General features: G+C 37.5%; 1 protein-coding gene across 1 annotated transcript in view; it reads left to right on the plus strand.

The window, feature by feature from the left end:
* Positions 1-5,406: 5,406 nt before the first annotated feature.
* RGS21 (regulator of G protein signaling 21) overlaps positions 5,407-13,953 on the plus strand; it is a 126,612-nt gene continuing 118,065 nt past the window's right edge. The window contains exon 1 of the mRNA XM_053209725.1: positions 5,407-5,493. Coding sequence (XP_053065700.1) covers positions 5,407-5,493 — 87 coding nt within the window. The remainder of the gene's footprint in view (positions 5,494-13,953) is intronic.

Consider the following 13,953-nt stretch of genomic DNA (forward strand, 5'->3'; position numbering starts at 1 on the left):
TTTTTTTGAGGGGGGAGGGGCAGAGAGAGTGGAGAGAAAGAGAATCTCAAGCATGTTCTGCACTGTCACCATTGATCCTGAGACAGTGCTTGAACCCATGAACTGTGAAATCATGACCTAAGCTGAAATTAAGTCAGATACTTACCCAACTGAACCACTCAGGTGCCCCTATGCAGATTGTTCTCTTAATCCTCAGACTGATTTCAAAATGATTTGATATTGATTCAGCTGTGTTTGAGGGATGAGACAAGCCCAGGATCCCTCTACTACTCTGCCATCCTAACTCCTCCCCTACCTTTTATTCGATTTTATAGAACAAAAAAAATTTTTTTAATGTTTATTTATTTTTTAGAGAGAGAGAGGGAGAGAAACAGAGTGTCAGTGGGGGAAGGGCAGAGAGAGAAAGAGACACAGAATCCGAAGCAGGCTCCAGGCCCTGAGCTGTCAGCCCAGAGCCTGATGTGGGACTCAAACTCATGAACTGAGAGATCATGACCTGAGCCAAGGTCGGTCACTCAACCGACTGAGCCACCCAGGTGCCCCATAGAACAAAAAATTTTTAAATAAATTGTCTGGATTTCATTTTAAGCTATTGTCCAGAGTTAAACTAATTTTTAGTTAATATCTATATTCATGAATGTATCAAGTAATTCATATTATTTTGTCTTTCATATTAGAGAGGGATTAGATAATCTCAAAAGAGAATTATTGTGAATATTAAATTTTATTTAAAAATTGAAACATTTTGCTTTTAATAAAAAGCAAAGTGGTCTATAAATAAAACAATTCTTATAAGAATTATGATGTCATAAATAGAGTACCCCAGAGATGGTCTGGACCACTCATTGTGTTGCAAATGAAAAAAAATCTGTGTTTAGGGACCTTTAATGACATTAATTATTTAATCCTAGCTATGTAATAGAAACTGAATATTTAGACAAAGCAACTCCTGAATTCTTTCTACCATACTGCCTTAAGTTTGAGGAATTATCATGGTTTTGGATTAGATAATAATCATTTATGATCATAAACAGACAGAGAAAAACCTGATGGGAAGGAAAATATCTTTCTTCAGGTACAGGAAATATCCTCTTATTTTTGTAAAAGTGCTTCAAAACTCTAGACCCATCCAAATTTGACAAACGGTCATAAAGCAGTTTTTCCTAAACATGATTTTTAAGTGATCTTAAAAGCAATCTGTGAAACAAAAATTTAATGATGAAAACGAATTATGAAGATATGAAGCAACATTACCAATTTTACTAAGAATTTAGAGGTCTAAAGTGTGAATCAATAGATATGAAAGAAAAAAGCCATAGGTGCATTAAATATTGTTAATCACCCATACTATCTGATTCTTTTTGGCTTCAAACTTTCAACTACTTTATCTTAACTTGTTCCATTATTTGGTTCTCAAAAAAAAGGTGATATTTAATTGAGAAACATAACCTGGTCCTTTATATAATTTGACCTAGAAAAAGTAAGTCAGATGATGTTACAGGTGACACAAAAACTGCTGTTTCTGCAAATCTTAAATTTCTCTGAGGAATAAAGGCAATTTTCTTTAACAGTCTCATTTTGAACCTAAACTTAGGTAATTTTTTAAGGGACAAATTGGTTTACCAAATTCCCATCTATCTGTTCTCTTGGTTCCAGTAAAGATTGCTCCAAAGTGAGGGTTATTGAAAGAGCTTCCTCTCCTAGGGCAGATGTGGAGCGTCTGGGCTTCATCTGCAAGCCCTCACTTCCAAGCCCATCCAACATTGCTTTCTTCAAACTGTTTCTAGTGCAGCTGGTGGAGACAATAACTTCCACACCCTGCTCTTCCAAGGATTCGGACATCTTCTTAAATGAAAATAGTAGGTAAACAAATTGAAAAGAACCTTTATTTGCCTCCTAGCAAGTGGAAGAAAAAAACGAAAAACGCTACAACCAAAAACAAATTAAGAAAGGCATTACTTTTGTTTTCTTTTTCATATCCTCAGAAAAAAGGACATAGCAGGTGACAGACCAGAACCAAAGGATCATTGAATAATAAGAACAATGAATTTAAAAAGTGGCACTATATATGCATGTGTGTATATTTCTCTATTTGTATGTATGCATGTATATAAACCTATAATATTAAAGTGGGAAGAGACTTAGAAAGAGATACATAATAACATTTTCCCTATTTCACTATTGTAACCAAAGCCAAGTTACATTTGATTTAATCCAATTATGTCTATACGTACAATAAAAATTTTCAAACTGTTCTGAGGCAAACACAGAAGCGTATAAAATGCTGGTCTGAATACTTAAGTACGTTGCTATTTCCGATTTCAATATCTTATTTGGATTTGAAGTTGCAAAGCTACAGCAGTGGTCTTAGACTTTGCAAGACAAATTAAAAAATAGATACATAATATAATGCAATGAAAGATACAAGATAAGTTTTCTTAAAGGCTTATTATTAAATTAGTTTATACCTTTTTAAGAAGAAAGAAGTTATTCACAAATATCAAATCAATTGGCCTCTTTTGGTTTTCGGAAATTTGTGTTGTTTTCTATGAATCTAAAAACCACAACGCACACTTTACAAACTCTCACAGGAAAACACTTGGTGATATAAAGTATTTGATAAACAGTCAGAAAAATTAAGAATATTCATGGATTTAACTTAATATATAGTTGAAAGATACTGAGTTAGGAACAAAATCCAGTAATTAGCTTTACAATGCTTTCTAGTCTACATATTTTTATTCCCATCTACAGATTTTAGCATGATCATGAAGCCTACGCATCCACACAAAACCATCATAGGACTTAAATATCTTTGCTTTTAAAGATTTAGTGTAGTTGGATGGGAGGATGGGTTAAATACGTGATGGGTATTAAGGAGGGCACTTACTGTGATTTGCACAGGGTGCATGGAAATGTTGAATCACTATGTTGTACACCTGAAACTAATACGTGAACTACCTGGAATTTGAAAAAAACCTTAAAAAAAAAAAGCACTGCTTCAAGTAATAAAAAAATTAGCATAATGTCTGATCTAACATTTGACCGCTTTTTATAAAGCAACATCTGCAAGCTACTTTTGAAATGTTTTAAAAGTTTAAATCTCTTTACAAAAGTTACAGAGAGTAAAACATTGCTTCCTTGTTAAATTCTTATACAGAGTACAGTCGCTGAAATCACTGGGGGCTGTAGGAGGAAGATAGTTCAAAATTTCTGTCATTCATGAGCTCTTCAGTAACATCTGCCCTGAGCTAAAACCTCCCACATAGAAGTAATGGTAATAGATGAAGGGAAGGGAGTAGTAGAAAGGTCCATTGACTGCCGTTCAATTTACTGAAATTGCCCACTTAGAATACTTATTTAGACATTACAAGCCTCACTTTCTCAAGTGTGAAGCCTGAGTGCACTGAGCTGACATGAGGCGTAGGGGCTATCTCCCTCCACGCTGCATTTGCAGGAAAAAGGAGACGATATACCTTGAGTAAATAGACAAAGCACACGGAGGCAGGTTCCTGTGATACACAGCGGCTGCACACACATCTGTACCTTTATCATTCGGACTGAGGCAGCGACGTTGGCCAAGGGAACATCTTAAAAGCAGACTGTCTGACTGTTTAATTTGCGCGAGCATCTGGCCCTTCCACATGTCAGAAGCCTGGCTAAAGGAATTACATTCCTCATTGAACATTTTTAAAACAGCCACGCTTATTTCTTCTTGTAGATATCTTCTTAAAAATAATTTTCAGTTTGTTTGTTTTTGTCAGTTATCTGGAAAATTAAATAATATATCTTGATGTTCTTAAAAAATACCTCCTTTAAGCTTCATGCAATATTTTAGAAAAATAGAGGGATTAAATTCTTCCATGTGTGAAAGAATTTAGCCAAAGAATATCATTCTCTTGTTATAGAGAGCATAATTTTCCAGGCTGATAGTAGCTTTTTCTTGGCAATTCAGAGTATCGTGAATTTAAAGGCTTGTGTCAAAAACTAAAAGGTATTTGAAACTAAAATGTTCCAGTTTGCTGTCATCCAAAGTACAGGTAGGGCCATAAATAACAAATATCATTACTTTGGTTATGGAGCAAAATTAGTCTGGAGAAACATAAGTGTTTAAAATACGCTTAAAATATTTTTTTTCATATAATTGTCATGCTTCTTTTGTTATGGACATGGAAAATCTATGCAGCTTCTCCTGGTTACCAAGTATTCTATAAAGTGTCTTATTCACATTTACTTTGGTTTCAGATAACAGGCATGCACTTCAGGCTAGCACAAACAGAGAAAATATATGGGAATATTATTTAGATCGCGGCTTTGAATTTTAAACAAAATTGTTACGAGTACTCTATCCCGTACTCTGTAGGCAATTCAATACCCTCACCAATATGTGAAAATTCTCAGGATTTACACTGGCTCCATGTCCTTGTACATATTTAATTCTCAATTGAACTTAGCATTCTCCCACCCCATTCTGCTTCCTCTCTCCCTCACTTTCCCACCCTCCCTTTCTCTCTCTCTCTCTCCTCTCTCTCTTCACTCTGTGTCTACACAGATATTTAACCCAACCTTTTAATTTTCTCAAAACAAACAAATAACAACAAACCTTCATAAAAGGCATTTTATGGTGTTACACACTTTACAGAGTTCTGGGTTACATTGGGGATAAGCTCACAGCAGCACTGTGGTTATAAATATTAGATGCCTCCTTTGTAGAAGCCATTTAGTCACACAGGCATGAAACTCAGAGTCTCTCCCTCAAGACTTTCTCACCTTTGTATTTCCCTTACTTCATTAAGCAGAATAATTGAGCTCAGTTCTTTCCACTCAGCTCTAGGGCTTACCTTTGTGTAAATGCACCCTGATAAAGCACATCTATCTATGACTTTCTTCCACCTCAGTTTCTTAAATGGAAACGAGCAGAAGGATAATTGATTTTTTTCCCTGATATCAGTGGTACTCATTAGAGTCATTGGTGCTATCTCTGAAATATTTCTGATTCTTCTCCCTTCCGGCCACATGGTAGGGTTGTACTTCCCGGCCCCTCTGAAATTAGATGAAACAACGTCATCAGTTCTGATCAATTAGCAGTGAATGGCGAATGTCATTTCTGAGCAGGACCATCTAAATGCCTCCGTGGGGGCGCCTGGGTGGCTCAGTCAGTTAAGTGTCTGACTTCAGCTCAGGTCATGATCTCGTGGTTTGTGGGTTTGGGTCCTATGACGGACTCTGTGCTGACAGCTTAGAACCTGGAGCCTGCTTTGAATTCTGTGTCTCCCTCTCTCTCTGCCCCTCCCTTGCTTGCACTTGGTCTCTCTCTCTCTCTCTCTCTCAAAAATAAATAAACATTAAAAGAAAATTTAAATGCCAGTGTGAAACCCTCTCTCTTCCCACTGCAAGCTACCAACAATGCCTGTGATGCTGGATGCCTCAGTGTACCTGAGTGACTATGAGGAGGAAATGCCTCTGCTGACCCATGATAGACACGCTGTATATGTAAGAAGTGAACCATTTTGTCTGTATTGTTTGTTATCACAGAAAAAATAATCTATTCTGACTTTACTCACTATTACTATGCACATGTACAAAGAAAATGTAGTTTCCTTGATGTCTGTAATGAATTTGACCTTCCTCAAAGCCCCCACGGGATAGGTAGCAAAAGAAAAAAAAATTAAACCTGACAACCAGTGATATTTAGCCCTTTCAAATTTAAACCTTTTTTTTTTTTTTTTTTTCTGTTTCGACAGTTTATTTCAGGTAGATTCACAGACTGCGGGATTTTCTCTAGCACATGGTGATGAGAGGTTGTAGGCCCCTAATCTACACTCACTAGGTAGTGCTACTCTCTGGTCCTTGCTGGCCCCTACAGAGATGCTATTTCATGCTGGCCTGTTCAGTGCTTCCCCTATGAGCAGAGGACAACATGATGAGCAAGCTCTTGGGAGCAATAAACTCTGAAGAGCTGAACCCTTCCCCTCAGGCCCTCTCTGTATATTTTCTTAAGGTCTGAAATGATCCAAATTTAATCCTTGCCAAGGGAGTCTCCCCTCAACCCTCAATATGAGGATCATTTTGCCTCAACGAGAACAACCCCACTCTTCTTCCAAATTTGACAGCTATCATCACTGACTCAGATACATTGTATATGGTTGGTGATAGATAAGAGATTCTGATCAATCCCTCCATGTAAGCATTCTACACCACTGTTTTTTTCCTGTCATTTGGCAAGGAGTCTCCGCCCAGAACCCCAGATGTGAATGGGACAAAAGGCTCCTTAGTTTTGTCTTTTATTTCAACAAATATAATGTAACGTACATCCTCCTTCAGGGACTTAAGTTGCGAGAGAACAAGTGAAGAAGACAGGTGCACCATGATGTCTTGCCCACTTTCAGGCTCTTTCTCCCATCATCAGCTAGATCTGGGAGGAGTGGTCATTCCACTTCTTCTTATCTGATGCTTTTAATCGACTGCATTGTTTTCCTTCTTTAGGGATGAATTGCTAGAGTCTGTTTATTTGTGAACATGACAAAGAAGATGAAGAACATACTACAAAACACCACAATATTATCTCCATCACATTAATCATATAATTCTACCTGTAAGGGCAAAGAACAGAGTCTTTTGATCCTCTAAATAACACACCTGAATATGTATGTCATGGCAACCAGGAGCACCTAGACTTCCCGAAGGACTGGAACTCAACTTGTAAAACTATTAGAGATCCCAAATCTTACTCTCATATTGGTCTCACATCTCTATTTCTTGGCAAATATACTTCATTTTAATTTTATTTTGCTTCCCTTCTGCAAATCTGACTTTAGGTCTTCACCATACACATTATCTTACAAAGCACCTCCTTCTCAAAGTTGACAACCTCAACTTCCAAGTTGATATTAAGGAAAGTCAAATAATCAGTCCAGGACGAGTTGAATTGCAGAACCATAGCTTCAGATTCCTGAAACAGAAGGAACAGAATTCTCCTTGGTTTTGCTTAAGTCTTTAGTATATCTGAAAATATTAAATGTATCCAAGAACATAAGGTTGTGATTTCTGTAATTCAGTCCTATAAATAAGGAGAAAACTCTCAAATTAAGAAGTGTGTCATACAGAGACCTGATCACAGCTAAACAAACAAATAAAATCCTTGCAGCAGTTACCATCTGAATGCCTTCATCCCTTTCCTAAGTGCAAATAGGATGCCTTGATCAAATGACTCGGGTGTTCAGGACATTGTATTAGTGTGCCCTGCACAGTTTGGGGAAAGTGGGGACTTTGGGGAAAAAGGATCAGAAAAACTGCTAGCCAGGTAGTACAAGGCACTGCTCAAAGACAAAGCCACCAGAGGAAACTGGCTCAAAGGCCATTCTGTTCTGCCTCTTTCCATCACTGTAATGATTTGTCACCTCTATCTGTATAACCTTTCTCTAAGTTGCCAAAGGGAAATTAACCTACCAGCTTCTAGTTATTGACCAAAACACATAGACAATAGGCAACTCCGTTTCCATTTCTGGGTCGTCTGTCAAAATGTAATCACCTTCTTCATATCTTTAGCTAGTTATGGAGATTGCTGATTTATTCATGTAATTTTTCCATTCTTCACACTCTTAATATTCATTTTATTCTTTTTTGTTTTTTTCATTTCTATGTCAGGCAAAAAAATTGGACAAAGAAAAACATTTTCAGCTCAGATTATTATCATTTTGCTATTTTAGCAATAATCAAGTCGGCATCTACTAAGTGGCAGGACATTTTCCTGGTCTTGTAGATACATGAACAAGCCATGAAAGTTTCTTTCCTTCATGAAGCCTATAGTCTAAAAGGAGGAGAATAGTAATAAACAAACAAAAAAATAGAAATTAAATTTAGATTGTGATCACTTTTAGGAAGAAAGTGAAAAGAGGGACATAATCAACAGTAACGAGATGTTGACTATGCTTTTAGTTTGTAATGAGGCCTCAGAGAGGCCTCTATGAGGTGACATTTGAGATGAGACTAGACAGAAAGAAATAAATCTTCACGTGGTAATCTGAAGAGCAGTACACACCAAAAAGTTAAAACATCAAAAAATAAAAATATAAGTAGTATACTCTAGGAACCCCCGAAAAGCCAGAATTATTGTGGTATAGCAAAAAGGAAAGACAAAGTATGATTTCTAAATGATTCACTGGTGAGGAGCATAGGTTAAAATGAAGAGGGAGAGAGAGAGAGAGAAATGAGAGATATTAAAAAGAAGGCCACCTAGCATGAGTAACAGGGAACACAGAGCTGTTGATTAAGAAGGCAATACCATAATACCCAGAAGAAGTGAAGGAGAAAAAAATCAGTTTGAATAAGTCAGGTAATATGGCACACTTGGGTGGGTCATCAGAGGGCAGATAAATATAAGAATCCTAGAGATTCTTATAAGAATAAATATAAGAATACAAGAGACTTAGATGTGCTATTTTTTTCTTAAACTGTATTTTAATTTCATAACTTTTATAATTTCTCTCTCCCCAGTTCTCCACATACATTCATAATTCCACTACATTGAGTAATGGTACTTAAAAGTTCCTTAACACAGCTGTTCTTATTCCTTCCTTTACCTTTCTAGTTGCTGTTCCTTCTGCTTCCAAGGCCCTCTCCACCTATCTTGTTCATTAGCTCCAATACATCTTTCAGGAATTAGCCTAAACATCACTTCTTTTATCAGTTAGCTCGCATAGCATTCAAGTAAGAGAAAACCTACTTAACTGGCTTTAATAATGACAGAATTTATTAGCTCACAAAGCTGGAAGTCCAAAGGAAGGAGGTATTTCTAAATGAGCCTACTCCAGTGGTTCCAGCTCAATCAATATCTTCTTATTTCTCTTGGCTATAAACATCTCTCTGTGTTGCTTTAATCCTCCGTCTTCACAGATACAAAATGGCTTTTCCTAGATCCTGTTGAAGGAAGAGACCAGCATTCAATATCTGAAACAGAAAGCTTATTGTTTAAGTAAGCAAGGAAGAACTGTCTTTTTAGGCAGACTCTCTCTGAGGAAAGTTGATCCTATACAGTGTTTTAGGAAGCATGGAATTCAGTGATTGGTGGGCTGTCAGAGGTGGGACTGTTCCTTTAGACATTAGTTAAGCCTTGCCTTTGGGCTCCTGGAGTATGGCTGTTCCTGACTTTCCAATGTTCAGAAAAGGGGGGGGCGGGGTGCCATTAGTTAATTTTCAGAAGTATGGTCAATGAACAGTATTGTCTCTGTTTAATTTAATAGCTTAAAACTGATTCTGTAGGATTCTTATCACAATAGTTGCAGAATAATCAGTCTCTTTTAAGAGCTGGGAACAAAAAAAATTTAAATCCATAAACTTCCATGTCCAAAGAAAGAGAATAGAGTCATTTCTGGAAATTCTCTAATGAGATCTTAGAATCTTCTTTCCTAGAAATCCCCACCTAACTTAACTTCACATCTCATTGGCCAATATCAGATTGTATGCTTATTCTTGAATAAATAAATCCCTGTAGATTTAAAATGCTATATGCTAATTAGCTAAGAAATCACTGTTTCAAAAGAAATCAACAAGGGAAAGGGAGTGGTATCACTTTATTGGCTTAGACAAATCATGTCCTTCCCCTGCACCAGGGGTAAATCCAACAACCTACAAAACGGAGAGGGCGAGCTGGATGTGGAGACATATTGTTCACCATATCCCTCTGGGAACATTCCCTGAAACATCTTTTGTCATTCTTGCAGGACATTTATACAATCCTAGCATCTCCCCCAACTTTTCTGGCAAATGACTGCCTACCTTCCTAATGGGAAAAGGTAACAGGTAACATTTCCAAAATGCCTTTGATTGTTTTCTTTAGGACAGAGTAAGGTAAAGCTCAATTTCTCAGAAGTTTTCCTCACCAGGACTATCTAGGGTTAGTCCTAAAATGTTAAATGTTAATTTTTAATTCAGCTTTTTATATTTATAAAAGTAATGCATGCACATAAACAAAACCTAGTTTAAGGGAGAAATAAGCAAGGGTTCTTATGGAAGATCATAATTGAAGTGAGTCTTCATGGGTGAGGAAATTTTAACCAAGTGGCTAAGGGTAGTCTAACACTTCATTTAACCTTGCAGGTGGAGATTGACAGTCCTACACATGATACTTTAGAGGAAAGGTAGAGTTGTCAGGTTTCTTTCTTGTGAATGCTCAGGCTCATTCCTTTTGCCTCTATATTTATGAAATCTCTTATGTAATGGTCTTAAGGGGCACAGATGTCTTTAGACACCAAAGAAAGAAGGAGGAAGCAAGAAAGAGGAAATGATTGCCAGAAATGGAAGTTAAAATGTGCCATAAACTGGTTTCATGACCCCAGTATTTTTCCAGTGGCAACATGTGATGGATGCTGCAATTTGCTGCTATATGCCCCTTCAGAAATGGACTCACTATTCCCCACCTATGGGGATGCTGCCAAGAAATGAACTTTGACTCCCAGCTCTCTTAGTGTCTTAGATAAAGAAAAGTGACCTGAGGCCATACCTCTTTCCAAAAGCAGGCTGCAATCAATGATTGACCAAAGTGAGGGTGAAAGTCCATCCCATTCATCCATCTTGGAATGATTCTGAAGACTCATCTCAGCTGCAGAGCACCTTATAAGGTCAATGTAGGCCTCTGTTGATCTGCATTGCAGCTCAACTTCCCCTTTTGCCCAATCTGGCTTCTTTCCTCACCCTTCTACCCGTGTACTAAGTGCACTTCCTAATAATAAAATACTATATGGTAATATTTACCTCATAATCTAACCCCCAGGGAATCCAGCATGCAACAGTTGTTATGAGAACCAGGAGTGTTCCAAAAATACAAATATTGAGATGGGATGTTGGAGCTGGATTGCTTTCTATCTATCTGACAATGAGCATCAAACCCAGGACTCCACCGTAAGAATAGCTGAGTTCCAAAGAGGTGAAACTCCCAAACCAGGCAGGTTTGCCTCACCAAGTTCAGAGTCCTGGTTGAGAAAGAATACAGCCTTGAAACCTGGTTTTATCTCGTCCTCTCATTTTTTTAATTTCCAGCTTTCCCTGAACCATTTGGACACAAAGAATGGGCCCATCCTCCAAGTTAAGAGCTAGAACTCCCATTTTCATAAACTAATTGCAGAAAACAAGTGTTTCCATTATGAATTTCTTCCATTCATGGTTATTATGCCAATAATTGGTGGTAAGAGTCAAACAGGAACATGCTGATCAAAGTGAGTAAAGGGTATACCATGAAAGAACAGCAAAGGATCTTGAATATATGTGTTAGCAGAGTCTGGGAGAGTACATTCTGAGGTCATGGCCTGAAGGGAATGGGCAAAATACAAATTGCAAATATATAAAATATAAAAAATAAATATATAAAATATATAAATTGTGGGGGTGCCTGGGTGGCTCAGTCAGTTAAGCGTCCAACTCTTAATCTCAGCTCAGGTCATGATCTCACGGTTTGTGAGTTCAAGTCCCATGTTAAGCTCTGTGCTGACAGCTATGGAGCCTGCTTGGGATTCTGCCTCCCTCTCTCTGCTCCTCCCCTGCTCTCTCTCTCTCTCTCTCTCTCTCTCTCTCTCTCCTTTTCTCTCTCTCTCGAAATAAATAAACTTTTAAAAATAAAAGAAAATACAAATTGTGTTCCACTTCAAGTTCATATGCTTAAGCCTTAACCCCCAATATGTTGTATTTGCAGATAGGGCCCATAAAAAGGTAATTAAGGTTAATTGAGGCCGTAAGGATGGGGCCCTGATTTGACAGGATGAGAGTCCTTATAAGAGGAGACACCTGAAAGCTCACTCAACCTTTCTTTCCCTGTGTGTGCACTAAGAAGAGATCACACAGAGAGATGGTGGCAACCTACAAGCCAAGCAGCCTCATAATGAAATCTATCTTCCTGGCATCTTGATCTTGAATTGCTAGCCTCTATACCTATTAGGCATAATAATAGTAATGTTTCTGTTGTTTAAGCTACCCAGTCTATTGTATTACGTTATGACAGTTCAAGCAGACCAATACCCCGCAAAGGTAATATGAAAAGCTCTAATATATGTATAAAATCCAAAGGAAGAAAGAGCTCTGCAGCAAATCCAGATCATGGTGCAAGCAGCTCTGTGGCTGAAGCCATTTGACATATTAGACCCTATTGTTTTGGAGGTATCAGTGGTGGGAAAAGATGCAGGGATGGGACCTCCCTAGGCCAGAAGTTAGGGGTGAACTGTACCTGCTGGGCCTGCCCAGATTTTTGACCTGGTAGATCCAGTAGAATACACCTCATGACTAATAGTTCTGGCTTCGTGGTTATTGAGTGTTCACTGTTCAGACACTCTATCTGTACCATGGCCAGGCAACACAGAAACTGGTTTCCAAAAAGTATACAATTCTCCATTTTAGTTGGTATGGCCTTGCTCCAGAACACTAGGGATCTGCACTATGATTCTCTAATTGGTCATTGCATAAGCCCTCTCAGATCCTGCTCCACAATAAAGTCAATATTGCCCTATTTTCTGGGAGTCCTTCCAAAGGATTGCTGTCACTGTCAGACGTCTCTATAGTTTGCCTTAGATGAAAATACTGGTCTGTCTAAGCTCATGCCTTCATCCAAAGGCATTCTTCATTTAATAACTGATACACATGAAAGAGGGAAAGGCCTAGATCCCTTGCTGTTACATGAGACAATTCTGAATCTCACTTTTGATGTCCCTGTGGGGGTTAGCGGAGGCCTTTATTGGGATGACTTCACAGTTGAACATCTGCCTACATCTGCTTCCTTTCTCCCTTCACAGCGTTGATCCCCCAAGCACTCCTTAATAAACATCCTATGCACTAATCCCCATCTCAAACTCGACTTCCCAGGGAATCCAACCTATAACCAGATATACAATCAATGAAAATGGTTTGCAAGCTACATTTGCTATATCATCAAATGTTCATGCCATACCCAATTTTATCTCTGTAAAATCAAAGAAAAACTTATTTAAGTTTTGTATGTAATTTCATTCCAGTGATAGAATAACTACTGTTTAAGGGCTTATTATCTGTGAAATTAACTTTTAAAATAGCCTGACAGTTTTAAACTTCAAACAGTAATTACAACTGGGATTGCACAGAATGTTCTCTTCTTTGTTTTTAGTACCTGTGGGAGCAAATTAATTAATAAATGTATTTTGATTTCCAAAAAGTTTGCACTAATAATAATTTCAATGACTGCAACCAAGGTCCTAAAAAGGACCACTTTCCTTGAAAGTCAGACAAATAAAGAATCAGTGTTAATCCAAGATTGTTTTTCTTTCATGCAGTCCTCCTCACTTTTCTTAGTAGCTGGCAGTAAAAATGCAAAACTCATATAGATTTGCTTATATCTCTAGTGGAGGTATTTTGAAGGGTCTTTGGAAATATGTGTCTTTTAAGAGACCTAGACTCAAAGTAAATATTTCAGCACAATAAATAAATAAATAAATAAATAAATAAATCAAAATTGAATAATATTTCTTAAATACAACTAATATGAATATGGATTCAACACACTAACCCTGAAATATGAAGGCCTGGGCGGGCTTTGATTTTTTTACTGAAGTTAACTTTTACACTTACCTCTCAAGTTCATTTGCATGCCAAATTCAGAAACTCGATTTGCATATTGCACTGAAGATTAACTAGCCTGCCACAGCTCTGAAAAGCAGAAGAGAGAACAAATCATTAATATCATTAGCTTAATATATTGTTTATGACAATTCCAAAGAAGGGGAATATTTAAAAAACTGGAAACCTCAGAACAGAAATTAGAAAGAAGTGTTTGTTTCTGAATAGAAGAAAATGTGTTTAATAGTTTACTAGTTCAAGTAGCTCAGGCAAACAACCAAGGTAATTCAAATAGTAAGTAGACGTTATTTGGGGAGAACCAGAACATTAAAAGGAATGAGTCTTGATGGTCACATTACTCCTGCACTTTCTAAATGGTGC

The sequence above is a fragment of the Acinonyx jubatus genome, chromosome E4, assembly GCF_027475565.1.
Source record: "Acinonyx jubatus isolate Ajub_Pintada_27869175 chromosome E4, VMU_Ajub_asm_v1.0, whole genome shotgun sequence".
Lineage (NCBI taxonomy): Eukaryota > Metazoa > Chordata > Mammalia > Carnivora > Felidae > Acinonyx > Acinonyx jubatus.